At 41.9% G+C, this 27,397-nt stretch overlaps 2 protein-coding genes across 3 annotated transcripts in view; one reads left to right on the top strand and one right to left on the bottom strand.

Annotated features, from left to right (window-relative positions):
* LOC129556553 (phospholipid-transporting ATPase IB-like) overlaps window positions 1–27,397 on the top strand; it is an 85,046-nt gene that overhangs the window by 40,572 nt on the left and 17,077 nt on the right. For both annotated transcript variants that reach the window (XM_088842852.1, XM_088842851.1), the window contains exons 23-29: window positions 4,880–4,944; window positions 7,927–8,099; window positions 9,879–10,062; window positions 14,294–14,404; window positions 18,707–18,781; window positions 21,621–21,743; window positions 23,156–23,234. In XM_088842852.1, the coding sequence (XP_088698978.1) occupies window positions 4,880–4,944; window positions 7,927–8,099; window positions 9,879–10,062; window positions 14,294–14,404; window positions 18,707–18,781; window positions 21,621–21,743; window positions 23,156–23,234 (810 nt within the window). The remainder of the gene's footprint in view (window positions 1–4,879; window positions 4,945–7,926; window positions 8,100–9,878; window positions 10,063–14,293; window positions 14,405–18,706; window positions 18,782–21,620; window positions 21,744–23,155; window positions 23,235–27,397) is intronic.
* Window positions 16,253–18,676, bottom strand: LOC148775838 (F-box only protein 27-like). Its single transcript, XM_088842551.1, has 4 exons — window positions 18,620–18,676; window positions 16,695–17,088; window positions 16,429–16,531; window positions 16,253–16,352 (listed from the first exon to the last, which is right to left on the bottom strand). Exons 1-4 carry the CDS (start codon window positions 18,674–18,676, stop codon window positions 16,253–16,255), a joined length of 654 nt encoding a protein of 217 aa, XP_088698677.1.

Below are 27,397 nucleotides of genomic sequence, written 5' to 3'. Positions count from 1 at the left end.
TTTTCCCCCCAATGGCACATATGACAGTACTGCACCATGCAGAACCACAGATTGTTGTTCAGTTGCTCAGTTGTGTCCGACTCTTTGCAACCCCATGGACTGCAGCATGCCAGGTTTCCCTGTACATCACCAACTCTTGGAGCTTGCTCAAACTCATGTCTATCGAGTCAGTGATACCATCCAACCATCTCATCCATCCTCTCTCTTCCCCTTCTCCTCCTGCCTTCAATCTTTCCTAGCATCAGTCTTTCCCAATGAGTCAGTTCTTCACATCAGGTGGCCAAAGTATTGGAGTTTAGCTTCAGTATCAGACTTTCCAATGAATATTCAGGACTGTTTTCTTTCAGGATGGACTGGTTGGATCTCCTTGCAGTCCAAGGGACTCTCAAGAGTCTTCTCCAACACCACAGTTCAAAAGCATCAATTCTTTGGCGCTCAGCTTTCTTCATAGTCCAACTCTAACATCCATACCTGACTACTGGTGATTGAGTCAGTGATGCCATTCAACCATCTCTTCCTCTGTTGCCTCCTTCTCTTCCTGCCCTCAATCCTTCCCAGCATTACGGTCTTTTCCGACGAGTTGGCTCTTTGCACCATGTGGCCAAAATATTGCAGCTTCATCTTCAGCATTAGTCTTTCCAATGAATATTCGGTGTTGATTTCCTTTAGGATTGACTTGTTTGGTCTCCTTGCTGTCTAAGGGACTCCTTGCAGCCCAAGAATCACAGATATGGAGGGCCAATTGTAATGATACATGTGGATTTCTGACTGTGTGTGGGTTAGCAGCCTACCTCCACCATTTTTCAAGGGCCAGTATAAATTTGGGGGTGCATTTGGTGGGTTAATCTGCCAGCCCTCATTGATATGAGTGCAGTGAGAGTTGATGACTATTTCAAAGAGTTTCTCTGTGAAGGGAGCAGAGACCTAGGTTGGTAGCCGGAAGAGAACAGAATTGATGACGTGTTGGTTGTCTTTGAAGGAGCTATTTCATCTCTAAACATCAGTTTCCTGCCTGCAAATTGGGGATGATAATGGTTTTTACTTGATAGAGTTGTTGTGAGAGTGCCTTGAGGTAACTCCCTTGAAGTTGTTGCAAAACACTTAGCAAGTCCCCTGGGAATGTTAGATATTAATGTAATTATGAAAGACTCACAAATCAGGTCCAACCACCATGCAGTCACTTATCCATCTGGCAAACATTTGGAAACATACCATCCACATGCTCTCCTTTTTCCAGCTCTCCCACATTTCAGCTTTAATGTGCCTTGCCATGTTCCTCGAGAACCATGCACTCAATGACCACAGTAACTTAGTGCATATCTTGTGAAGAGGCTCAGCTGGCCCAGCACCATAAAAAGGGACAATTGCTTTCTTACCACCTTCCTCAATTACATCTTCGGAGAAGGCAATGGCAAGCCACTCCGGTACTATTGCCTAGAAAATCCCATGGATGGAGGAGCCTGGTAGGCTGCAGTCCGTGGGATCGCTAAGGGTCGGACACGACTGAGCGACTTCACTTTCACTTTTCACTTTCCACTTTCACACATTGGAGAAGGAAATGGCAACCCACTCCAGTGTTCTTGCCTGGAGAATCCCAGGGACGGGGGAGCCTGGTGGGCTTCCATCTATGGGGTCACACAGAGTCGGACACGACTGAAGTGACTTAGCAGCAGCAGCAATTACATCTTTGCCAGGCCCACTACCTGAAAACATTGGTTTTGCCTGAAACTTCAAAAGTCTCTTTGGCTCAGGACTGAAACTCAAACTAGATGATACCCAGCAGTTACTGTTAAGAGCAGAGCTTTTACCCTTATAGAATGAGACTTATTTTTATTACCAGAAATCTACAATTCACATGAAGGACCCCTTACTCAGAATAACTGGATCGCATTAGATAACTGCTTTATTGAATTGTACCCATTTTCAACTTACTGTTTAGTAACCATGGTGCCTTTGAAAAAAGAAGGGAAACTGTCTCCAGTTTCTTAGAGCAGGGATTGAAAACATGGGGAAGAACCAGCAGAACTAGAGTGAAGGGCAACACACGCATGCAGTGGGCAGAGGACAATCATACATGTGTAGGGGCAAAGGCAACACAAACGTTGGAGGGGGAGTCCATGGGGGAACCCTGGCCCCCCAGAGGGGCAGCCAGAGCAGCCACTCCTTCTGGAAATGAGAACCCACTGTTGGCACAGGTTTTTAGCTCTTAGAAGATAATTGGAATTCTGTGTTTTGATTGGAAATATCCTGATTTATAACTGTTGCTTAATGTGTAACATGCTGTAAGGGGAAAACAATACATGTGTGTTGACTGAGTGCAGCTTGCTATCCTCCAACCTTAAGTTCTGGGTCCTAGATTGGACTTTGCTGGGGCTGCTGCTAAGTCACTTCAGTCGTGTCCGACTCTGTGCGACCCCATAGATGGCAGCCCACCGGACTCCTCTGTCCCTGGGATTCTCCAGGCAAGAATCCTGGAGTGGGTTGCCATTTCCTTCTCCAATGCATGCATGCATTCTACGTCACTTCAGTCATATCTGACCCTATGGACAGCAGCCCACACCAGGCTCCTCCATCCACAGGATTCTCTAGGCAAGAATCCTGGAGTGGGTTGCCATTTCTTTCTCAGATTGGACTTTACTTCTCCCCTTAGAAGCTACTCATGCAGAGGAGACCAGTTGAAAGATAGTCAGTCAACTTTGCCTGGTGTATGCTGATATAATTTGTTTTCTTAGAGACTTTCTGAGCTCTTGCTTTTCCCCCCAGAAAAGCAATAGGGTTTGGTTAAAGAGCTTTCATGTTCCTTTCATGAGTTTGAACAGCTGAGGAATACTTCAAAGAGAAAAAAGATTGAGAGCTGGTTCTGAGAGCCAACATCATTGAAGAGAAATGCATAGCAGGCATGGTGGTTGAAAAGTCAGGCTTCAGAGTTATAAAGACCAAGGTCTGAACCTGAATCTTCTGTCTCTATATTTATGAGCCCGTGCCTTTATGGACTTTTCTAACCCTCAGTTTTCCCATTATTAAAACGGTCGCAATACCTCTGCTGGTTGTTATGATTACGTGGAAGGGAGTCTGTGAAGGTTTTTCTAAGCTGGTGTATTGGATAGAGTGAGGGCTTCATAGATGTTAGCTCCTGCATTTATGAATATTTATGAATAATACCATCATCTCTCCAGGAGCTAAAGTTGGCTAACATGTTGCAGTTAAAAGGCTACATATAGTCTTGACACCTGTTCCAAACAAAATTTGGCTAGGAATTTAGCAGGAGACTTACTTTCAGGAACAAATATGTTAGGATTGATTTTGTCAACAGCAAGAAATGAAAACAAAGGTTACTGTCACACATTTTGAACATATTTCCTAGACCAGCTTCTAGTTCTATTAGATTCTGAAAGTTTTCTAATAACTTGATTCAACATGAATCTGCAGCCTCTTGACCTCAGCAGCATATGTACTATTACATTTGGTTTACCAATGAATGTGTGCATGGTTTGTTTTCTTTTGTGTTAGCTTTGCTTCCTTGGGTTTTAAGAGACTTATCACATATTCTGTTGTAAATCTTCCTTTGCACCCAGCATAAAGCTGGGTGCCAGTAAGCACTCAGAACTTGCATGTTGATTTGATTTGCATTTTGGTCATAATACATGAAAACTTTTTAGCCTTTGTTTGGATTCAGCCAGTGCGGGCAGCAGTGGCTTCAGGGAAGAGGGCTCCTCATGGGGGCAGCACCGGGATCCCAAAGGAAGCTGGCTTGCCTATCTGTGTCTGGTTTGTGTCCCTGAGCACCTGCACAAATATTAACTTTCTAACCTGAGTGCAAGGAGATCCAACCAGTCCATTCTAAAGGAGATCAATCCTGGATGTTCATTGGAGGGACTGATGCTAAAGCTGAAACTGCAATACTTTGGCCACCTCATGCGATGAGTTGACTCACTGGAAAAGACTCTGATGCTGGGAAAGGTTGGGGGCGGGAGGAGAAGGGGACGACCGAGAATGAGATGGCTGGATGGCATCACTGACTCTGTGGACATGAGTTTGAGTGTACTCCGGGAGTTGGTGATGGACAGGGAGGCCTGGTGTGCTGTGATTCATGGGGTCGCGGAGAGTCGGACACGACTGAGCGACTGAACTGAACTGAACTGAACCTGAGTGTTAGGACAGGAGCTGCCAGCATTCAGGCAGTTAACTTCCCCAGTAACTTATTACAAAATATAAGTGGACATTACAATAAAATATGTCAGGAAGTCACTAGAATTTTTTGAAAAGCTTAGTAGCTCTAGTTTTGAAAAATATAACAAGGCAAAGAGAATACCCACAAGCTTCAAAATAGAAATTTAATGATAATCATATTCTATGAAAAAGAACACCTTACATAGGAAGTGTCAGATAAACCAGTAATTAATGAAGAGCCTTGAAAAATTATTTTCTCCTTGTAATTGTACTGACTACAGTAGAATACGTACATATAAGCATTTTGAATTATATACAAATCAGGAAGCTACTTTTGTTATTGAAACCTACACAAGTTTTAGGAAATTTCAAAGAAAACATTAAAATGATATTGTATAAATTTATATTTAAATTAAATTCCAACTCTCATGAAACTGATTTGTATGAAGATTTAAATCATTTTAGAAAATTTGTCTCATAAGAATCACCAGTTATAGATGTACAGAAATTTAATTTTCAAAATTATCAGAAATTTATCCATCTGCAACCTCTTGCTCAGTTTTTGTGCTGAGCCACTAGGCTTTGAAATAATCATGAGGCAGAAAGTATGATAAAGGAAGAATATAAATAGATTTTTTTTTTAAAAAGTGAGCTCACGTAAGGCACTGGATCTTTCAGATATATGACTTCTTTATTTCTTTCTTTGTAGCTTATTCCTGTAAACTGTTATCAGGTCAAATGCCTCGTATCCAATTGAATGCAAATTCATTAGAGGTAAGTAGTTTTTAAATATATATTTAATATGAATGTAATCAGCTTGTTACTTGAAGGTTACTCAACTCCTTAAAACCTACATAAGATTCCATTAACTCCCACTCAAGTCCATTGGAAAGTCTAGGTTTGTCCCAAGATTCTTTTCCCAAAATTGAAATTTTTACTGATTTTCTATTCCTCGTCACCCCTGGCTCCCATTATTCCTCCCTCTGTTTTAGTCTAGTCCTTTAATCACCACCTCCCACCCCCTCCCTGCCCCCCTGGTGTCATACCAAATCCAGATCCTTCATTTTTTACAATGGAAAAAAGAGAAAAAATTGTGTCTGTATAACAGTCTTTATGAAAAGTTTGAAAAGATCAATGCATTTACATTGCAAGAATGAAAAGAATTTGGAATCCAACATTGAACATCCTTGCCCTTAAAAGGCTAGTTCTATGAAGTATTTTTTACTGTATAATTTTCTTAGACTCATTTTAAAGTAATTTTAAATAGATTTCATTTATTCCTTTTCTGACACACTTCCTTTTTTAAAAAATGTAGATCTGAGTTTCCAACATAGATCATTATTCTTCTCTGTGAAAAATCTTTAAAAATATTTCTCACAGAGCAGATCGGCTAGTGAGGAGTTTTCTCACTTTTTGTTTGAGAAGGTTTTTATTTCTCTTTCACTCTGAAAGATAATTTCCTTGGATATAGAATTTGAGGTTGGGATTTCTTGTTTTCTTTCAGTACTTTAAATATTTTCCTTTACTCTCTTTTTGGCTGCAAACTTTCTGCTGAGAAGTCTGTTACTTATCATCATTCCTCTACAGTTAAGGTGTTCCCTCCACTCTGGATTCTTGTAAGATTGCCTCTTTGTCTTTGGTTTTATGCAGCTTTATTATGCTATGCCTGGGTGTAGATTTTTGGCAATTTACCCTGCTTGGTGTCTTCTGAACTTCCTGGGTCTACGTTTTGTGTCTGTAATTAATTTTGGAGTATTCTCAGTTATTAGCACTCAAACTTTTCCTTCTGTTCTCTATTTCTTGTCCTTCTGGTATTCCAACTGCTTGTATGTTAGATCTTTTGAATGGTCCCACAGTTCTTGAATATTCTGTTCTGTTTTTTTCTCTTCTTTTCCTCTTTGAGCTTCAGTTTAGGAAGTTTCTATTGACATTTCTTCAAGTTCATTAATTCTTTCCTCACCTGTGTCCAGTCTACTGTTGAGTCCATAAAAGATATTTTTCATTTCTGTTAGTGTTTTTCACAGTGTTTTTACAGCCCTGTGGGGTGGTGTTAAGCTATGTGGGCAGGGAAGTGTTCTATAGTGAAGTGAAGTGAAGTGGCTCAGTCGTGTCTGACTCTGCGACCCCATGGACTGTAGCCTACCAGGTTCCTCCATCCATGGGATTTTCCAGGCAAGAATACTGGAGTGGGTTGCCATTTCCTTCTCCAGGAGATCTTCCCGACCCAGGGATTGAACCCAGGTCTCCCGCATTGTAGGCATACGCTTTACTGTCTGAGCCACCAGAGAAGCTCTATAATCTAATGTTAAATCTCAGTCTTCAAGAGAAACCCCTTTGTCTTAAGTGTTAGTGCTTTCTTTCTCCCCTTAGGTGAGACAAGAAGACCACATGGGGCTGGAATTGGGTAAATGACTTTCCCTCCAGGTGGGATAAGGCTCTGGTAAAGTTTTTAACCTCGGAGGCTAGGCTTTTGCGATGGAGAATGCTCTGGGCATATTTCCTTCTTTTAGAACCTTGATACCCAATTTTATGGAAGTTCACCCCATTATTCTGTTCCCATCTTTTAAAATTTTCCCAAAATTTCTCTGAACTTCCTCTTTGCTATTAACACTTTTCCATATTTTCCAAGTAAAAATTCTCCTGCTTATACACCTTTTCAAAAATAGCTTTATTGAGATGTAATTCATATGGCTTAAAATTAACCTGCTTAATATAATTCAAGGGATTTTCCTGTATTTACAGATACATGCAATCAATGGCAGAATCATTTTAGAAACTTCTCATCATCTGTAAAAGAAACTGTGTACCTTTAGCTGTCATCTCCCTGACCCTCCTTGCCCCACCCCCAAACAACACTCCTCTACTTTCTGTTTCAGTGAATTACTTATTTTGGGCTTTTATGTTAATCAAATAATTTAACAAGCAGTCTTTTGTGACTGGCTTCTTTAACTTACCATAATGTTTTCAAGGTTCATCCATGTTGTACCAGGCATTAGTACTTCATATCTTTTTTTAATAGCTAAGGAATATTGCATTGTATGTATACACTTTATTTATCCATTCATCAGCTTGTTTCCACTTCTAGGCAATTATGAATAATGCTGCTGCTTGTACATTCATGTACAAATTTTTGTGCAGACATATTTTCATTTCTCTTGAGTGTATATACAGTGATAAGTGGAATTGCTGGATCATTCACTAACTCTGTGCTTAGTTTTTGGAAGAATTCCTGGACTATTTTCCCAAGTTGCTGCACCATTTTACATTCTGACCTTCAGTGTATGAGAACTGTGATTTCTTCACATCCTCATCAACACATTATTATCTGATTTTTAAATTCTAGTCATGCTAGTGGGTATGAAGTAGTATCTTATTGTGGTTTTGATTGGCATTTACCTGATGACTAATGATCTCAAGCATCCTTTCATGTTATTTATCTACTTTTAAATTTAATTTCTGTCAGATTTTCAAAGGGAACGAGGAGGTAGACATATGCCTTAATCTACTATCTTTTTTAAAAAAATTATTTATTTTAGTTTGAGGCTAATTACTTTACAATATTGGAGTGATTTTTGCCATACATTGATGTGAATCAGCCATGGATTTACATGTGTTCCCCATCCTCAACCCCTCCCACCTACCTCCCCATCCCATCCCTCTGGGTCATCCCAGTGCACCTGCCCTGAGCACCCTCTCTCAAGGTCTTTTCATTTATATTTAAAACGGTAAAAGATAATTTCCCCCTCTTTGTTTTAGGCAACACAACAAGTGATTAATCAGAACTGCCAAGATCTTGGGGCACTGTTAGGTAAAGAAAATGACCTGGCCCTAATCATAGATGGTAAAACATTGAAACATGCCCTCCATGTTGAAGTTAAGAAGTGCTTCCTTAATTTGGCCCTCTCGTGCAGAACAGTATTATGTTGTAGGTAAGAATATATTCACTGTTGTTTTTTCCCTTGCTATATTTCATATTTTTTTATGGAAAGAAAATATAGACACGGAAATATAAGTTTTTTCATAGACAAACTACCTTATTGGGAAAATATACACTCAAACTGAAATGCAAGGTCTGAATTTAATTCTACTTGTAAGGTTTAAGATTTACTCAAAAGCAGTTTATAATTTTTCAGTGGCACATTATTTTGGTATGTTATTTATTGATGTATTGGCCAAATGAAAGAAATCTTTCAGGTACAACAAAAGGAAAGGAAAGGTAAGTGAAGTCGTTCAGTCGTGTCCGACTCTTTGCAACCCCATGGGCTGTTGCCTATCAGGCTTCTCTGTCCATGGGATTTTCCAGGCAAGGGTATTGGAGTGGGTTACCATTTCCTTCTCCAGGGGATCTTCCCGACCCAAGGATTAAACCTGGATCTCCCACATTACAGGCAGATGCTTTACCGTCTAAGCCACAGGGGAGTCCAGGTACAACAAAGGCCCTGGTCATTTACAGGGAGGGGCAAATTTGAAACCAAACCACTGAGACCTAGAGGAAAATGAATTTATGAGTGATTATTGAGTTAATTGACCGTTGTTCAGTTAACAGATAGTTATTATAAGACTAATGTTATTTTAGGCGATATTTTCATATATGAGTGAGAAGATCCAAAATCAGATCAGTGATCATCCAGTTCTCCTCTTAACTGGTCAGAACTGACTTGGAGCTTTGGTAAAGCGTGCAGAACTGCATTAAGCAGTGAGTGAAGGACTTGATGATATGTGGAGAACTTGACTGCCAGGAGGATGGGATTAAGATTTAAATTAAGATATGAAGAGGCAGGGGCTTTCTTAGGTGATGCTAGTGGTAAAGAGCTCACCTGCCAATGCAGGAGATGTAAGAGACACGGGTTCAATCCCTGGATTGGGAAGATCCCCTGGAGGAGGACATGGCAACCCACTCCAGTATTCTTTCCTAGAGAATACAAGGACAGAAGAGCCTGGTGGGCTACACTTCACAGGGTTACAAAGAATTGGATACAACTGAAGTGACTTAGCATGCACTCACATGAAGAGTCAGACTTGAGATTAATTAAATTGATTAGTTTTTTCCCTCTACAAATATCATAGTCTAAACATGAAAGTGATCATCAGACTAAATGGTGAGGCTATTATCAGTGCAAGTATTCCAGTAAAAGAACCAGTGTCTCTTGATGAGAACTAGACTTACAAATGGTTTCTGACCTCCTCTACTTCAGAAAATGTTCAGATTATACCCACAATGTAGTGATGTTAACTGAATATATTCTCTTCATTATGAAGTGAAGGTGTTTTTTTTTTTTCCAACTGTGTTTCTACCTTAAATTTTGGAGCATGTTCTAATCAAAGAAACCTTCTATCTGTTCAGTTTATAATAATCTCACCTGAAGTTTGAAAAGGTTAAATTTAAATTAGTTATTAGGAGTTGTTTTGAGGGAAGAGAATGATAGGTGAGGTCATTTGCTTACTGGAATATGAAACCCTGTGTGCCCTTATTGTTTTTGATAGAAGTGTGTGTCTAACTTGCCGACTGAGTGATGGGTAGGGGCTTCCTTATATCTGTAAAGAAATTAATGAATGAATTGGAAAATTTACCAGTAACTGCCATTTAAATGTGACTGTATGTGGATTATTGCTGACTCCTTTGTAAAGCTTTTTAGAATAGGATGAATAAAATGAACCAAAATAAAACAAGAAAACATGGTTGTTTCTTTCTTTCTTTTTTTTTTCAGGTTATCTCCCCTCCAGAAGGCTGAGATAGTGGATGTGGTGAAGAAGCAGGTGAAGGCCATCACCCTGGCCATCGGGGATGGTGCCAACGATGTGGGGATGATCCAGACAGCCCATGTGGGTGTGGGCATCAGTGGGAATGAAGGCATGCTGGCCACCAACAACTCAGATTATGCCATTGCTCAGGTCAGTGGTGAGGGTGGCCAGCTGGGCATGGGGAGGGTTGAAGACCTCGGGTCCACCCCCAAGGTTTAGCCCAATCTCTAAGCTGCTTTCAGTTAGAAGCTATCAGCACCTCTTTGAAGGCTATACTGCTCACCGATCGACAGGCTGATAAGTGGAGAGAGGAGTTGTTAGGGCAAGAAATAGTGGCTTTATTGGGAAAGTCAGCAGACTGAGAACATGCTGGACTGGTGTCCCAGAGAACCATCTTGCCCGAGTCAGGATTCAGGCTTATTTTATACTAAAAGGGGAGGGGATAAAGTCCTGGTTCTGGTCAGCCTCTGGAGAGGGGGATGTGTTGACTTCTTTCTCCCTGCAGCCATTCACAGGTGGGCTGTGAGCCGAACCAAAAGGTATTTTAGCTTCCCCTGGGAGGCAGGTTTCCTAGAGACGGACCATTATGTGTAATTTAAACTTATAGGCAACATCCCTTTAGTGGTGAGCTTGTGACAGAATACAGAGGTTTTGCCCTATCTGCTTAGTTTTGTGCTGATGCATCTTGCGGCAGTAATGCGTGTGTACGTGCTAAGTTGTTTTGGTTGTGTCTGACTCTTTGGGACCCTCTAGACTGTAGCGTGCCGGGCTCCTTTGTCCATGGGGTTCTTCAGGCAAAAGTACTAGAATGGGTTACCTTGCCCTTCTCCAGGGGCTCTCCCCAACCCAGGGATCGAACCCACATCTCTTACGTCTCCTGCATTGACAGGCGGGTTCTTTACCACTAGTGTTTCACTTTTCACTTTCACACATTGGAGAAGGAAATGGCAATCCACTCCAGTGTTCTTGCCTGGAGAATCTCAGGGACGGGGGAGCCTGGTGGGCTGCTGTCTATGAGGTCGCACAGAGTCGGACACGACTGAAGTGACTTAGCAGCAGCAGCAGCAGCAACGCCACCTGGGAAGCCCTAGAAGCAGTCAAGGCCTCCCCTTTCCAGCTTTGAAATTTTCAAAACTGCTGCCGCTAAGATTCTGTAGTTGTGCTCATATAAGCAGGTCCCCTGTCCCTCCAATCTGTATGTTCTTTGCTTTGTGGTATCTCTTGATAAAGACTTAAAATATCCCTATTCCCCCCACCGTTTTTCTTAAGGAGATACTACTGCCTTTTGTCAGGCATTTAAAAAAAATTCAGCTTTGTTTATTTCGAGCAGTTTTAGCTTCACAGCAAAATGGAACAGAAAGTACAGATATCTCCTGTACACCCCCAGCCCCCGCCCCCTGAGCCTTCCCTGTTAGCAACATCCTTTACCAGAGCACTTCATGTGTTATAACTGATGAACCTACAGGACGGGTCACTATCACCCAAGGCCCATAGTTTACACTAGGATTTTTCCTTGTGTTGTTCTGTGGGTCTGAACAAATGTACAATGACATGTATCCACCATTATGGTATCACACAGAGCAGCCTCACTTCCCTAAAACCCTCACCTGTTCATCTCCACCCTCGCCATAACTCTTGGAAACCACTGATCTTTTTACTGTTTCCACTTTTTGCCATTCCCATAATGTCGTCTAGTTAGAATCACACAGTAGTCTTTGCACACTGGCTCCTTTCACGTAGTTATATGAATCTTAAAGTTCCTCTATGTCTTTACAATTTATCCAGTTGTACATCTCTAAACACGATGTTTTACCTTGTGTGTGTGCTCAGTTGTGTCTGACTCTTTGTGACCCCATAGCTGTAACCCTCCAGGGTCCTCTATCCATGGGATTTCGCAGGCAAGAATACTGAAGTGGGTTGCCATTTCCTCCTCCAAGGAATCTTCCTGACCCAGGGATCAAATCTGTGTCTCTGGCTTCTCCTGAATTACAGGCAGATTCTTTACCACTGAGCCCCCTGGGACACCCTTTCTTTTTAAGTTGTTGTTCAGTTGCTAAGTTGTGTCTGACTCTTTGTGATTCCCTGGACTGCAGCACGCCAGGCTTCCCTGTCCTTCACTATTCCCAGAGTTTGCTCAAATTCATGTCCACTGAGTCAGGGTTGCCTTTCAACCATCTCATCCTCTGTTGCCTCCTTCTCCTCTTGCCCTTAGTCTTTCCAAGCATCAGGGTCTTTCCAATGAGTTGGCTCTTCCTAGCTGAAGTGTTGAAGCTTCAGCTTCAGCATCAGTCCTTCCAATGAATATTCAGGGTTGATATCCTATAGGATTGACTGGTTTGATCTCCTTGCTGTCCAAGGGACTCTCAAGAGTCTTCACCACCACAGTTCAAAAGCATCATTTCTTGGATGCTCAGCCTTTTTTATGGTCCAATTCTCACATACGTACATGACCACTGGAAAAATCATAGCTTTGATTATATGGGCCTTTGTTGGCAAAGTGATGTCTCTGCTTTTGTATACACTGTCTAGGTTTGTCATAGCTTTCCTTCCAAGGAGCAAGCATCTTTTAATTTTGTGGCTGCAGTCACCATCCACAGTTATTTTGGAGTCCAAGAAAATAAAATCTGTCACCGTTTCTACTTTTTCCCCTTCTATTTGCCATGAAGTGATGGGACTGGATGCCATGATCTTAGTGTTTTTAAACAGTGAGTTTCAAGCCAGCTTTTTCATTCTCCTCTTTTACCTTCATCAAGAGGCACTTTAGTTCCTCTTCCACTTCTTTTTTTATACCATATCTTGCAGGGGTTTAGAATCGCAGCTGCAATCATGATCAGACAGAAAGTGCAGGATCCCAGGGCTTTCTTTTCTCCTTTCCACCCACCTCAGTCCCCTCACAAAGCCAGGCACTGATGCAAGAGACTGGTCCAACTCATGTTCTGCCCCCCTTTTTATTAACACACTATTTCAGGTTAAGGAAACCACTTTGAGCCCATCAGATTTTTTCTGTCTCACTTTTCCTTGAGAGTAACTTTGACTGGAGAGAGGGAGAGGGTGTCTGCCATGGTGTGGGCCATTTCATACTCCCTCAAATGTTGTCCTCAGCGCCATAGCGGACATTCACCTATGTCTGTCCCATCCGCCCGCCCTTATCTGGGCTGCTGCCGAGGGTCTGTTGTCTTTCCTTTTCACCTCTTGCAACGCATGACTCTCCCTTCCTCAGAGAGGACCAGTGAAACACTTTGCTCACAGCCTAGATGTTTTTATTCTCAGAAAAGCTTAAGTTATTCCCTTCTTCTCTAAATTATTCCCTTCTTCCTCTCTAAACTTCTTAATATTTTAAAACCATCCCAAGAAATACAACTTTGACTTAGAAATACACTTTTTTCTCCCTGTAAATAAATCATTGCAAAGCCAAAAATAGGAATGTTGTCTATAATGACTTTTCATATCAAGTTCTAGGTGAAAACAAAAGCCATTCCTCTTGAATTCACTTGTTTCAGTGTAGCTATGTATTTTATGACCCGTCATGTCCCTCCCCATCCTGACCATCCTGTTCCAAACTCTTGAGCAGTCTTTTTTTGAAAAGCTGGGTTTTTCCTCCCCATATATACCGACTTATGTCACTCTAAAGTCAGTATTTAATTTTCATAGTCATTAAATTACTAAATTGCCTTGTTTTGTGGAATAATGCTCCTGAATATTCATTCATCCTAAAAAAAAAAAAAAGCTTATTGAGTGCCTCTCACACCCTGGGCATGTTCCTGGGTGTTTGGGATCCATCAGTGAACAAGGTGAACAGTGAGCCCTGCTCACATAATTTGAAGATGTTAAGTGTAACGGAAAAGGAAAACCCAGATGAGGGAAAGCAGATGAGGGGTGCTGCAGAAATCACATGTTACCTCCTTTTTAACTTTAATTTTTCTCTTTTATATATTTACTATAGGAAATGGGGGGAACTGATTCCTGTAAGACTTTGTTACATGCACCTGATCAGACAGAAAAATCAGTGACTGATGTTCTTGCTTCCAGGATCTTATTTCATTAAGTAATTCTGAGTCCCTTCTCACAATTTAGGTCCTAGATGTGGATGAGATAAAATTCAAAGCTTTGTATGTGACAAGTGAAAATGCAAGCAGCATTTGCTGGGCAGAAAAGTAATGTTTATTTATTTTAATAATAAGAAAAGTTAATTTCACCGAGATCTGAAAAACTTTCTAGTGAACAGTCATGTCAGGTTGTCTGGGAGTAGGTTTCATTCTGCTTCTGTTCTCCAGAGTGGGAACTGCTGAGGTGTGAACCCTGGGAAAATGACGTTTTGTGGGATTTGTCACTAAATGGTAGGTTCCTTTGAACTTCATTGATCGTTATTTCTGTCTTTTAGTTTAGCTACTTGGAAAAGCTTCTGTTGGTTCACGGAGCTTGGAATTATTTTCGAGTGACCAAATGCATACTGTATTGTTTCTATAAGAATGTCGTGTTATACATCATCGAGGTAAGGAATGCTTTCTTTCCTTGAGGTGTGAGGTCTTGTCTTTGATGTGGAGCTTGATAATTTAGTGTTTTCCTTATTTATCTCACTAAGTACTGTTACATAATGCTGCCTTAAGTTGTGGCTCACATAAAATCGATTTAATAAAAAACAGCAAGCAAAATATGTCACAACATCACGATGACTTGCTGACATAATCTGTTGTTTAAAAAAAAATAAGAAAATTCTATTTGGAACCAAAGTGTGTCTCTGCCAGCTCCAGATCCTTGTAGTGATCAGAGGCATCAGAAATCTCTGGGCTTTTGAACTGTTTTCCTCCTGACACTGGAAATCTGGTCCCAAGGCTGTTGTTGTCTTCCTAACATCCCACTAGGGGCCGGGATGGGCCTTGTTCTTCCAAACACCACTCTTCCTTTTGTCTCAGCTTAGCACTGGTGGTTAAAGCAAAAGGAACAAAAAAACTTTTCACAAGTGTTGCTTCCATGTCAAGAAAATAAAATGGAAAGAACCTGAACCTGCTCTCCTTCCGTGCTGGGGGTTGCAGAGCTGTGTCTCCCACGCTGCAGCCAGCCCTGCCGCCCACCCCGGCTCCCATCCCCTGCACTGGCAGAGTGCCTGGCATCAGGGCCTCTTTTTTTCCTGAAAGTGGACCAAAGAAGAGTTCCATAACTGCATTTTTCATGGAATCTGAGTGTTTGTCATGCCTTTATTGCCTCTGAGAAAGCATGCTTTCTCTAGTATGCAGTGTATAAGGGTAATGTGATTTTGGGGTGAATCTTTATTTTATTACTAAAGTATCATTGATTCACAACATTACAGTTTCAGGTATACAACGCAGTGATTCAGTATTTTTACAGATTATATTTCACTTAAAGTTATTATAAAATAATGGCTATATTTCCTTGTACTAAACAATATATCTTTGCTACTTATTTATTTTTTTTGTATGACACCATATATACATTAATGTATTTATATATATATATATAGTATCACAATGGGTAAAACTGATCTATGGTAACAGAATTCAGGATGGCGCTACCTTTGGGTTGGAAGTGTTGGGAATGGGGCATGAGGGGTGCTGAGGGTGGCGTTTGCTGGCAACTTGCTGTTCTTTTTTTTTAAACATTCTGTTCTTAAGTGAATGTGTTGAATCTGTGTTGAATCCAACCGGGCATTTTCCAATCCAGTTTCCTTTGGGGGTTAAGGGAGGGTTCAGAGACTGAACTCTGCTAAGTACTAAGGCTATGAGAGTGGTAAAGTCATTACTATTCCTTCATCTTAAGAAGTTGTTGTTTAGTCACTGAAGTTGTGTCCAATTCTTTTGCGACCCCATGGACTGTAGCCTGCAAGGCTCCTCTGTCCATGGGATTTCCTAGGAAAAAATAACAGATTGGGGTATCATTTCCTTCTCCACATGGGCTTCCCAGGTGGCTCAGATGGTAAAGAATCTGACAACAATGCAAGAGACCCAGGTCTGATCCCTGGGGCAGGAAGACCCCCTGGAGAAGGGCATAGCAACCCACTACCGTATTCTTGCCTGGAGAATTCCATGGACAGGGTACAGTCTTTGTGGGTTATAGTCCATGGTGTCACACATATCGGACACAACTGAGCAACTAACACTTTACTTTTCCTTCTCCAGGGGATCTTCCTGACTCAAGGATCAAACCCAGGTCTCCTGCATTGCAGGCAGATTCCCCACCACTGAGCCACCTGGGAAGCCCAAGGGGTTGTTCAGTTCAGTTCAGTTCAGTTCAGTCGCTAAATTGTGTTCGACTCAGGGAGTCCTAAATGACATCACCCATGTCAAGGTCAGCACTTAGCTAAAGGCTGTTTTTATAATCACGCTCACTGGGCAGAGACAGAAATCTCAGTCTTTCCACTATCCAGGAATTCTGGCCACAGGCCCTCTTCCTCGAGGTCCAATACTTCCTTCTTTAGAAACCGCCTAAGAAAGAAAAAGTCAAGAAGAGGGAAATTCTCACCACCACCCTGGTCCTTGGGGAATAGGGAGGGACATTTACTTGTTACCAGGACTGTGGCAGAACGGAGAAAAGACTTCAGGAATGCCTCTATAGGTTCCCTCTATCATGCAGTGCATCACTAAGCTATGTTTTTGGAAGCCACGTGTTAAGTAAAAAAGACTTATGCCGAGGTTCGTCGTCCACCTGTGAGCTCAGTTAAAGTCCCATGGGTCTCCCCTATGGTCCCCTGCCGCGCCGCTACCAAATACAAGGCTACCGCACCCTCCCTCCCACTCCCACGAGGACCCCTTTTCTGGGCTCCCCACCTAGGCCACGAGGGCTCTGGAGGAGGTTTCGTCCTATGGGTCTGCGCTCGCAGAAGCGGCCCAGGATGCAGGGCCCGGGGTCGTCAGCAGGGGGCAGGCAGGTGCGGATGACTGGCCACAGGTCGGGGTGTTTCCAGGGCAGGATGCTGCGCCACAGGTCCCAGCCGTCCACCAGGTCCCGCCAGCGCCGGCACACCGGGCGGCATTGCCCGAGCAGCGTGCTGGGAGGCAGGTAGCTCAGCACCTCCTGGAGCAGCTCGTTAGGCAGTCGATTCAGGTCCAGCACCTCCTCGGGTTCCGTGTCGGGAGCGGGGACACTGACGGGCAGGCCCCCAGAGGCCCACAGGTCGTCCTCGCCAGGCCAGGCTGCCGCTGCTGAACTCTTGCCAATCAGCTATCACTTCTTCAAGCATCTCAGCAACCTTTCGTAGGGAAAATGTTTCCACAACCAGCAGGAGGCAGAGAATGCTTTCCAAGAGTTCCTCAAATCCTAATAGTTAACTGCAGAGGACGACAGGGGATGAGATGGTTGGATGGCATCACTGACTCAATGGACATGAGTTTGAGCAAGCTCGGGGAGGTGGTGAAGGACGGGGAAGCCTGGCATGCAGTCCATGGGGTCGCTAAGCACCACTCTACTTATTTAATTTAAAATGATTATTTATTAGTTTTTAATGGATTAAAATTCATTTTAATGGTTGACTTACAATATTATATTCATTTCAAGTGTACACGCTTATTTTACACAGGATAGTTCGTGTCTCTTATTCCCATACTCCTATCTTACCCCTCCCGACTTGTCTCTCCCCATTGGTAACCACAGTTTGTTCTCTATATCTGTGAGTCTGCTCCCTTTCTGTTGTATTTACTAGTTTGCTGTCTTTTTTAGATTCCACGCATAAGTGATAACATAGAGTGTTTGTCTTTCTCTGTCTGACATTTCCCTTAGCATAATACTTTCTAGGTTCATCCATGTTGTTGCAAATGACAGAATTACTTTCTTTTTTACGGCTGAGTAATATCTTGTTGTATATATATACCACATCTTCTGTATCTATTCATCTGTTGATGGGCACATTATCTACAACAGCCAAAATATGGGAGTGAATCTTGTAACTACCATCCTGACTTTAAAAATATCTGTGTAAGCTTTAAATTTGGCTGTGGAAATACCTTTTTAAACATTTTATTTTGAAATAATTATAGATTCACAGGAAGTTATAAAAAATATTTACCGGAGTTCTTGTGAACCCTTCACCGAGTTAATCCCAAAGATAGCTTACCTTATATAAAACCACAGGATAATATGAAACCAGGAAACTGATATTGGTACAACTCATTCAGAACTTATCCAGATTTCATCAGCTTTACATGCACACGTGTGCATGTGTGTGTGTGTGTGCGTGTCACTCTGTGTCCTTTTATCCCTGTGTAGACTCATGTAACTACCAGAGTAATCAAGGTACAGGCCTGTTCCAATCAAAGATATAGACTCGCCTCATCACCACAGGATCTGCCTCATGCTTTAAATTCATACCCACTCAGACCCCTGGCAGTAGCTTATCTATTCTCTTTTCCTGTAACGGAGTTCTTTCAAGAATTCTCTAAAAGTGCAATCATATACCATGTAACTTTTGAGACTGGATTTTTTTCACTCAATCTAATTCCTTTCAGATCCATCCAAGTTGCAGCACGAGCAATCATTTTGCCTCTTGACTGCTGTGTAGTACTCCACGGCACAGGTGGCTATCACTTGTTTACTATTCACTTGTCAAAGGACATTTAGGTTGGTTCCAGTTTGGAGCCATCATGAATAAAGCTGCTGTGGACATGCGCATAGGTTTATGTGTAATAAACACAAATTTTCACTTATTTAAGGTGAGTGTCCACGTGTACATTTGCTGAGTTGTATGGTAGGTGTATACCAAACTGTTTTCCAGAGTGACTTTACTATATGAGTGTATGTAGGTCAGCACTGACATAGCGGTGCACTTGGCTTCCTTCTTTTTCAGCTTTGGTTCGCCATTGTTAATGGATTTTCTGGGCAGATTATATTTGAACGTTGGTGCATCAGCTTGTACAATGTGGTAAGTAAGCCCTCTCCCTCCCTCTCTCTCTCTGATGGCGTGCGGGGCTGCGTTTGTGTCTGGGACGCGGAGCTAAGTCCCTCATCTGCATCCACGGCTCACATACATCTTTAGGGCCTCTGTTGCTGCCACACATCCTGCAGAAGCACAAACTCCCCACACATGATTTCAATCATCACAGATCATTTTCTAGTAACTACATGATATTCCCCAGGTGGCGCTAGTGGTAAAGAATCGGCCTGCCAATGCAGGAGATGTAAGAGACACGGGTTTGATCCCTGGGTTGGGAAGATCCCCTGGAGGAGGGCATGGCAACCCACTCCAGTATTCTTGCCTGGAGAATCCCCATGGATAGAGGAGCCTGGTGGGTCACAGTGCATGGGTTGCAAAGAGTCGGACACAACTGGAGACTTAGCAAGCATACACACAACATTTAAATCAATGTATTTTTTATAATATTGATATTTCAGAATCTTTCTAACTCTGCCTATATAACAGTTTCATATTTTTAAGTCAAGTAAAAATTGCTGAACTCTTCCTAAGCCCATTGCATTTAATACATATAATTTAGATTTATCTCTCTATGTGTCTGTATGTATGTGTATGTGTTTATAGTGTAATTCAATGTCCTCTTAAGCCTCTTGGTGGCTCAGAGGGTGAAGCGTCTGCTTGCAATGCGGGAGACCCGAGTTCAATCCCTGGGTCAGGAAGATCCCCTGGAGAAGGAAATGGCAACCCACTCCAGTATTCTTGCCTGGAGAATCCCATGGATGGAGGAGCTTGGTATGCTACAGTCCACGGGGTCACAAAGAGTCAGACACAACTGAGCGACTTCACTTTCACTTTTCAAGCCTCTTGGTAGAAAATTTGTATTTATGGCAGAACACAGAACACACTGTGCTTGTACTAAATGCTGAATTTTTATATCAAGCCTATAGTAAATACAATATTCTATTTTAATGGAATCTTCTAATAATAGAAGATCTAGTAATCCCATACCATTACTTGAATTATTTTCAATTAAAAAATTAGATGTTTAATAAATAGTAAGGCTAAGTGGCTTTTTACCCACATGACCTTTTAATTTTTGCTTTATTTTTCTTGTGTTATTATTCCACCAAAGGGTTAGAAGTTAGGAAAAGTACCATAAAAATGAGGCGCCCAGCAAGTATCCCATGACCTCTCTTGTGCATTGTGTTATTGCAGTGACATTATACTCTGCATGCTCTGTGCCCTCACTCCTAAAGGTCTGCCTTCTGGGAGCTGAAATTCCAGAGCAGACTGAAGTTACTGAATAGAAGTCATTGGGTGCTCAGTGACTGCTATGCATATTGACAGTCATGTGAGTGCCCATGGCTGGGGGTATTTGGTCAGAGCACTACACCAGGGAAACTTGGGTCGTATGTAGAGTTGTCTCTGCCAGGCTCTTGGTCACAAAGGACAATATTGATAAACTTTCTTTGAAGTGTCATTAGACACAGGAGTAGGGAGTGGCAGAGTCTCTCCTCTGGGTGAGAACAATCCCTATGAATACATAAGCCACAGCTATTGACCAATGGAATCTTGCCAACTGGAACTCCGGTGGAAAATTTAAATAATTATGGACAATTGAGGATCAAATATAATGACATGCTTATTAAATATCCATTGACTTATTAACTTTCATCCCATTACAAGTATATTTTACAGGTAAAAAAAAAATGAAGACCAGGACATTCCAATAGTTACTGGCAATGCCAGAGATGGACTCTGTCTACTTATTTGATAACTAAGTTTATATGAGTTGTCATGCTACTTCTAGAGGTTATAGATTATTTCTGCTACTGCTCATGCATGACTAACTGCTATAGGAATTACCCTCCTACAGAAAAAAAACAACTAGAATATCAGAAAAAATGTATGAGACAATAGTTTTCAGGCACTTGATGCCAGGCTGCTCATTGCGTGATCCCTAAGAGCAGGCCTGTTTATAGGCCAAAGTGAAGGAAGATGGGCCCATAGGGGAGCCCAGCTGTCTTTACTGAACTGAAGACACAGAGGGTGGAGTTCCGTGGGCCAAGAAAGCTAGAATCTGCCAGACAGAATATCAGAAACAGGCAAACTGTACTGAGAAGTGGAGAGAGAGTTGCAGACACAGAGAAATACAGAGACACAGTGTTTCTGGAAATGTGTAGCTGTTCCCTTGAGCCTCTGGTTGAGGATTTATCTGTATGTGCATGAGAGAATTGTACTCAGAGCTAAGGGAAACGCAGGTCTCCCGCATTGCAGGCAGATTCTTTACTGTCTGAGCCACCAGAGAAGCCACTGGAAAACAGCGGGCTGGATTTCTAGAGCTTGCTCAGGGCTAGGAACAGTTTGTATTCCCATTAGCCTGGTGGGGAAGATCTATTAAACAAGATATTGGGGAAACTCCTTACATAAGTCACACTTTTAATAATAAGGATGAATTAGTCCCATAATAAGGGTTTCCCAGGTGGTACTAGAAGTAAAGAACCTGCCTGCTAATGCAGGAGATGTTAAGAGACTTGGGTTCTATCCCTGGGTTGGGAAGATCACCTGGAGGAGGGCATGGCAACTCATTCCAGTATTCTTGATTGGAGAATCCCATGGACAGAGGAGCCTGGAAGGCTGAAGTCCATGGGGTTTCTAAAGAGTTGGACACAACAGAAGGTTGTTGTTATATCCTAACAACAACAACCAGGTGTCTTACCCAGCTTCCCGCACAATGATACCTTAGTAATTGCACTACATTATCAAAGCCAGGAAAATGACATTGGCACAGTACTCACTCAGAGACAGACTGAAAGCTCTTTTTAATAGGTTCTTGTTTCCTATGTAGATTTTCACGTCACTGCCACCCTTTACTCTTGGAATCTTTGAACGGTGTTGTAGTCAGGAGAGCCTGCTCAAGTATCCACAACTCTACAGAATTTCTCAGACAGGTGATATTTTCAGCATAAAGGTAAGCAGAAGGTTATTGCAGGTCTTTCAACTTCCCTCCAAAAGGTACTTTTGTCTCTTTCCTTTCTGATGCTTTAGGAAAAATAATTTTAAAAACACAAGGAACGCAGCCCTATGCCATATTTCTTTGTATTCTGCCTAAGGTTCCGTGAATCCTGAGGTTTTCCAGTCTGGCATTAACTTTGTGTTTGAACCAGTTTCTTTCCTAAAAACTGCTTTGTGCTGTGCTGTGCTTACTCCAGGAAATTTTAGTTGCAGGCGAAAGATGTTTTTTCCACACTCTTTTTTTTTCTCTCTAGTCCCTTATCTGTAAGTCTTCCTGGCAAGCATGAAAAAAAAACAAAAAACAAAACTGGTGTATTTAGAATTGAATGAACAAAGACTTGTTTTTGTTATTTTTTTGTTATATCCTAACCATGTGCCAAAGTTTCTCACTGGAAAAGACTCTGATGCTGGGAGCGATTGGGGGTAGGAGGAGACGGGGACGACAGAGAATGAGGTGGCTGGATGGCATCACCGACTCGATGGACATGAGTTTGAGTGAACTCCGGGAGTTGGTGATGGACAGGGAGGCCTGGCGTGCTGTGGTTCATGGGGTTGCTAAGAGTCAGACACGACTGAGCGACTGAACTGAGCTGAAATGAACTGAACTGAACCATGTGCACACTTCTTTGACTGATCCCAGAGATATTATATTCCTGAGATATCCTTTAAGAAAATTGTGCAGGCATACCTTATTTTATTGTGCTTTGCAGATACTTTTTTTTTTTTTTTTTTTACAAATTGAAGTTTAGTGGCAAACCTGTATTGTCAGATGATGGCTAGCATTTTCATTGATGTGTATGCATTATTTTTAGACAATGCACACTTAATAGACTACATATAGTGTAAACATAATTTTTATATGTACTGGGAAACTAAAAAAAATCACGTGACTTGCTTTATTATGATATTTGCTTTATGGTGGTGGTCTGGAACCAAATCTGTAGTATCTCTGAGGTATGCCTGTATATGGTATATTAAACATTATTTTGACCATAGGGTATAGATATAAAAGTACAGGGTATATCATATAAAATATGTATTAAATTATATTTTAAGTACTATAATTTAAAGATTGAAAGTATTTTTTATTATTTCTTTAAATTAGTTCTTTTTTGCTAGATAATAAATACATTATCTTTGAATTCTACATATTTATATTTATTAAATTTGTTTTTCAAATTATATTATCCTATAATTTCACAGTCATTTCTTTTAAAAGGAGACTAAAGATATGGAAATTTTTAGTCTCCAGGAAGACATTTTAGCTTTGTAACTGTGTTTCACACAGCAAGTAAACTTTACAACAGCACATATTTTTAGAGTTAGACCTGGATACTGTCTTGATTTTCTTGCTTTGTTTTCTTTTAGGTGCTTTGGATTCAATGTATAAATGCTATTGTCCATTCATTCATTCTCTTCTGGTTGCCTGCAAAAATGCTGGAGCATGGTAGTAACTTCATTGTTTTCTCTGTGTGTGTGTCTACAGATAGACCTGAAGAAAGCAAAAGTAGGATTGAAAATATAGGTTTATATATATTTACCTAAACTAATAGTATAATCTGGTTAACAGATTGTAGTTTGAACATTTAACAGATGGCCTTTAGAGCCCATTCTCCTTGCCTCTGACATGTATAAATTGTAACTTAGTGCTTTCATTGTTAATTTTAATAAATATTTGAATCAGGAGTTCTGATAGAAAGCACAACAGTTCTACTGAGTCATAGATTCCCTCTGTTAGTGAGTTTGAAACTTTTGTCTACTATATTTATTGCTTTCATTTCTCAAACTTTATGCTTCAATTAAACTGTTAACAAGTCCAACAGGCCATATAGAAATTTAACCTTATATTTTATTATTGGACTAGGTCTCCTTTTCCGGAGATACAGTTTTCCAAACAACATTATACATGAACTTTTTTGCCAAACTAGTTTGTGTATAAATAGATCCAGAAGTAGGAGATATATTTATTAAGTGTGTTACTGATGTGTAATGGGCTCATAGCCACAAATTAAGGTGTGAAATATAATTATTTTCCTTTAACCAGATTTAATTTTTATTGGATAGTACTAGCAACATGTCCTGGAGAAGGCAATGGCAAGCCACTCCAGTACTCTTGCCTAGAAAATCCCATGGATGGAGGAGCCTGGTGGGCTGCAGTCCGTGGGGTCACTAAGGGTCAGACACGACTGAGCAACTTCACTTTCACTTTTCACTTTCACACATTGGAAAAGGAAATGGCAACCCACTCTGGTGTTCTTGCCTGGAGAATCCCAGGGACGGGGGAGCCTAGTGGGCTTCCGTCTATTGGGTCACACAGAGTCGGACACGACTGAAGTGACTTAGCAGCAGCAGCAGCAGCAGCAACATGTCCTAATCTTAGGCATATATTTTGTTTAATTGAGCCTTGGTTGTGTGTGTTTATGTCCATTTGTATTTAAAAAAAAAATCTGCCATTATATTGCTAAGGGCATTCCTTATAAAACAAATGAGCAAAAAAAAAAAAATGAGCAAAATTTTCAAGTGATAACAAATAGCAAAGTACCACACTGACAAAGAGTTGGTTCCACTTTCAGAATGGTAGTGTGAAGAGCTCCTTGGATGTGAGCCTCACCCTCAAAAAAACCAAAGCTGCAAAACTATAAAAACACAACTCCATAAATCCTCTGAAACTTATCCAAAAGGCAAGGAAGATTATCAGTCTACTAAAACTCAGTAAGAGCATCAAGAGTCTGCATCACTTGAGCCATGACCCTCTCCCTTCCTTCCCCACGGTCGCCTGGCTGGATGAAAGGTCCACTCCAGCAGGTGTGGACAGGAATACGGGACTACCGCTCCTCTCAGCTCTCGGTCAAGGGTTCCCGTCTCACAGGAAGGGCAGCCCACCAGCTTTTCTCATCCCTCCAGCTCTGACTGTAGAGGCCCGATTTCTGATGGGCGTGCGAGATAGAGCTCCCTTTCCCCTAGGCAATTAACATTCACGGGACAGAGAACAGGCCAAGAACACTGGGCCCCTGGTCACTCTCACCACAACTCGCACGTGGGGCAGGGAATTTCTGGGAGCGTCAAGCCAAGAAGACTGGTGGCTTTGTGCTAGACCACTAGCACAAAAGTACTGGGTCCAAGATTTTGCCAGTAGCAAAAAAGAGCTCCCAAACTCTTTCCCTAATAAGATGACTATTAAAAACAAAGTGGGGGAAAGTTCAAGTCTAAGGATACTCTCAAAAACAGTAGCCCTTCTTCAATAACGGCAACAACTGATTTACCAGAGAGAACCAGGGCAAGAGATAGATAAAGAACTGAATGAAAACCCTGGAGTTGAAAAGTACCAAAAACTCGAAAAATGTGTTAGAGAGGCTCAACAGTAGATTTGAACTGGAAGAAAAAAGGATTAGCAAACTTGAAGTTAGACCAATAGACAATAAGGGCCAGGCAGTGCTAGTGGTAAAGAACCCACCTGTTCATGCAGGAAATGTAAGAGACGTGGGTTCAATCCCTGGATTGGGAAGATCCATTGGAGGAGGGCATGTCCATCCACTCTAGTATTCTTGCCTGGGAAATCCCATGGACAGAGGAGCCTGGTGGGCTACAGTCCATAGAGTCACAAAGAGTTGGACAATACTGAAGTGACTTCAGTTCAGTTCAGTTCAGTTGCTCAGTCGTGTCCGACTCTCCGCGACCCCATGAATCACAGCACGCCAGGCCTCCCTGTCCATCACCAACTCCTGGAGTTCACTCAAACTCATGTCCACAAAGTCGGTGATGCCATCCAGCCATCTCATCCTCTGTCGTCCCCTTCTCCTCCCGCCCCCAACTTTTCCCAGCATCAGAGTCTTTTCCAGTGAGTCAACTCGTTGCATGAGGTGGCCAAAGTATTGGAGTTTCAGCTTTAGCATCAGTCCTTCCAATGAACACCCAGGATTGATCTCCTTTAGAATGGACTGGTTGGATCTCCCTGCAGTCCAAGGGACTCTCAAGAGTCTTCTCCAACACCACAGTTCAAAAGCACCAATTCTTCGGCGATCAGCTTTCTTCACAGTCCAACTCTCACATCTATACATGACCACGGGAAAAACCATAGCCTTGACTAGACGGACCTTTGTTGGCAAAGTAATGTCTCTGCTTTTTAATATACTATCTAGGTTGGTCATAACTTTCCTTCCAAGGAGTAAGCGTCTTTTAATTTCCTGGCTGCAATCAGCATCCGCAGTGATTTTGGAGCCCCCCAAAATAAAGTCTGACACTGTTTCCACTGTTTTTCCATCTATTTCCCATGAAGTGATGGGACCAGATGCCATGATCTTTGTTTTCTGAATGTTGAGCTTCAAGCCAACCTTTTCACTCTCCTCTTTCACTTTCATCAAGAGGCTTTTGAGTTCCTCTTCACTTTCTGCCATAAGGGTAGTGTCATCTGCATATCTGAGGTTTAGTTCAGTTCAGTTCAGTCGCTCAGTCGTGTCCGACTCTCCGCGACCCCATGAATCACAGCACGCCAGGCCTCCCTGTCCATCACCAACTCCCGGAGTTTACTCAAACTCACGTCCACAGAGTCGGTGATGCCATCCAGCCATCTCATTCTCTGTCGTCCCCTTCTCCTCCCGCCCCCAACCTTTCCCAGCATCAGAGTCTTTTCCAGTGAGTCAACTCGTCGCATGAGGTGGCCAAAGTATTGCAGTTTCAGCTTTACCATCAGTCCCTCCAATGAACACCCAGGATTGATCTCCTTTAGAATGGACTGGTTGGATCTCCTTGCAGTCCAAGGGACTCTCAAGAGTCTTCTCCAACACCACAGTTCAAAAGCATCGATTCTTCGGCGATCAGCTTTCTTCACAGTCCAACTCTCACATCCATACATGACCACGGGAAAAACCATAGCCTTGACTAGACGGACCTTGGTTGGCAAAGTAATGTCTCTGCTTTAGCACAGCACAATTTGAAGACCAGAGATAAAAGAATGAAGAAAAATGAACAGAGCATTAGAGAATGTGAGATGCCTTTCAGCACACCAACAGAAGCACGATGGGTATACCAGAACAAGAGGAGAAAACCAATGAAGCAGGAAAAAAAAATTCAAGGAAATAATAGCTGGAAAGTGTCAAATTAGTTGAAAGTGAAAATGCAATCCACAGAATGGAGCAAAGGATACACAAGCTACAGATAACAAAAGGTTTGTATCCAGAGTATATAGAGAAGATTTATAACTCAACATAAAAAGACAAATGACCCAATTTTTTAAAATGTGCAAAGGATTTTAATAGACATTTATTCAGAGAAGATAGACAAATAACTAATAAATACATTCTCAACATCATTAATATTTAAACAAACAAAAAAATTGAAACCATGATGATACACAACTTCATATCCGTTGCATGCATCCTCAGTCATGTCTGATTCTTTGTGCACTGATTGACTGCAACCTGCCAGGCTCCTCTGTCCATAGGATTCTCCAGGCAAGAATACTGGAGTGGGTTGTCACTTCCTTCTCCAAGGGATCTTCCCGACCTGGGGATGGAACCGGCCTCTCCTGCACCTCCTGCACTGGCAGGCACGTTCTTACCACTAGCCCACCAGGGGAGCCCTGGCTATAGTCCAAAGGCTCGCAAAGAGTTG

This window comes from Moschus berezovskii, chromosome 13 (genome assembly GCF_049115385.1).
Source record: "Moschus berezovskii isolate FMDL1 chromosome 13, NW_MosBer_1.0, whole genome shotgun sequence".
NCBI classification, from domain to species: Eukaryota; Metazoa; Chordata; class Mammalia; order Artiodactyla; family Moschidae; genus Moschus; species Moschus berezovskii.
This window is presented reverse-complemented; position numbering and strand designations above follow the sequence as displayed.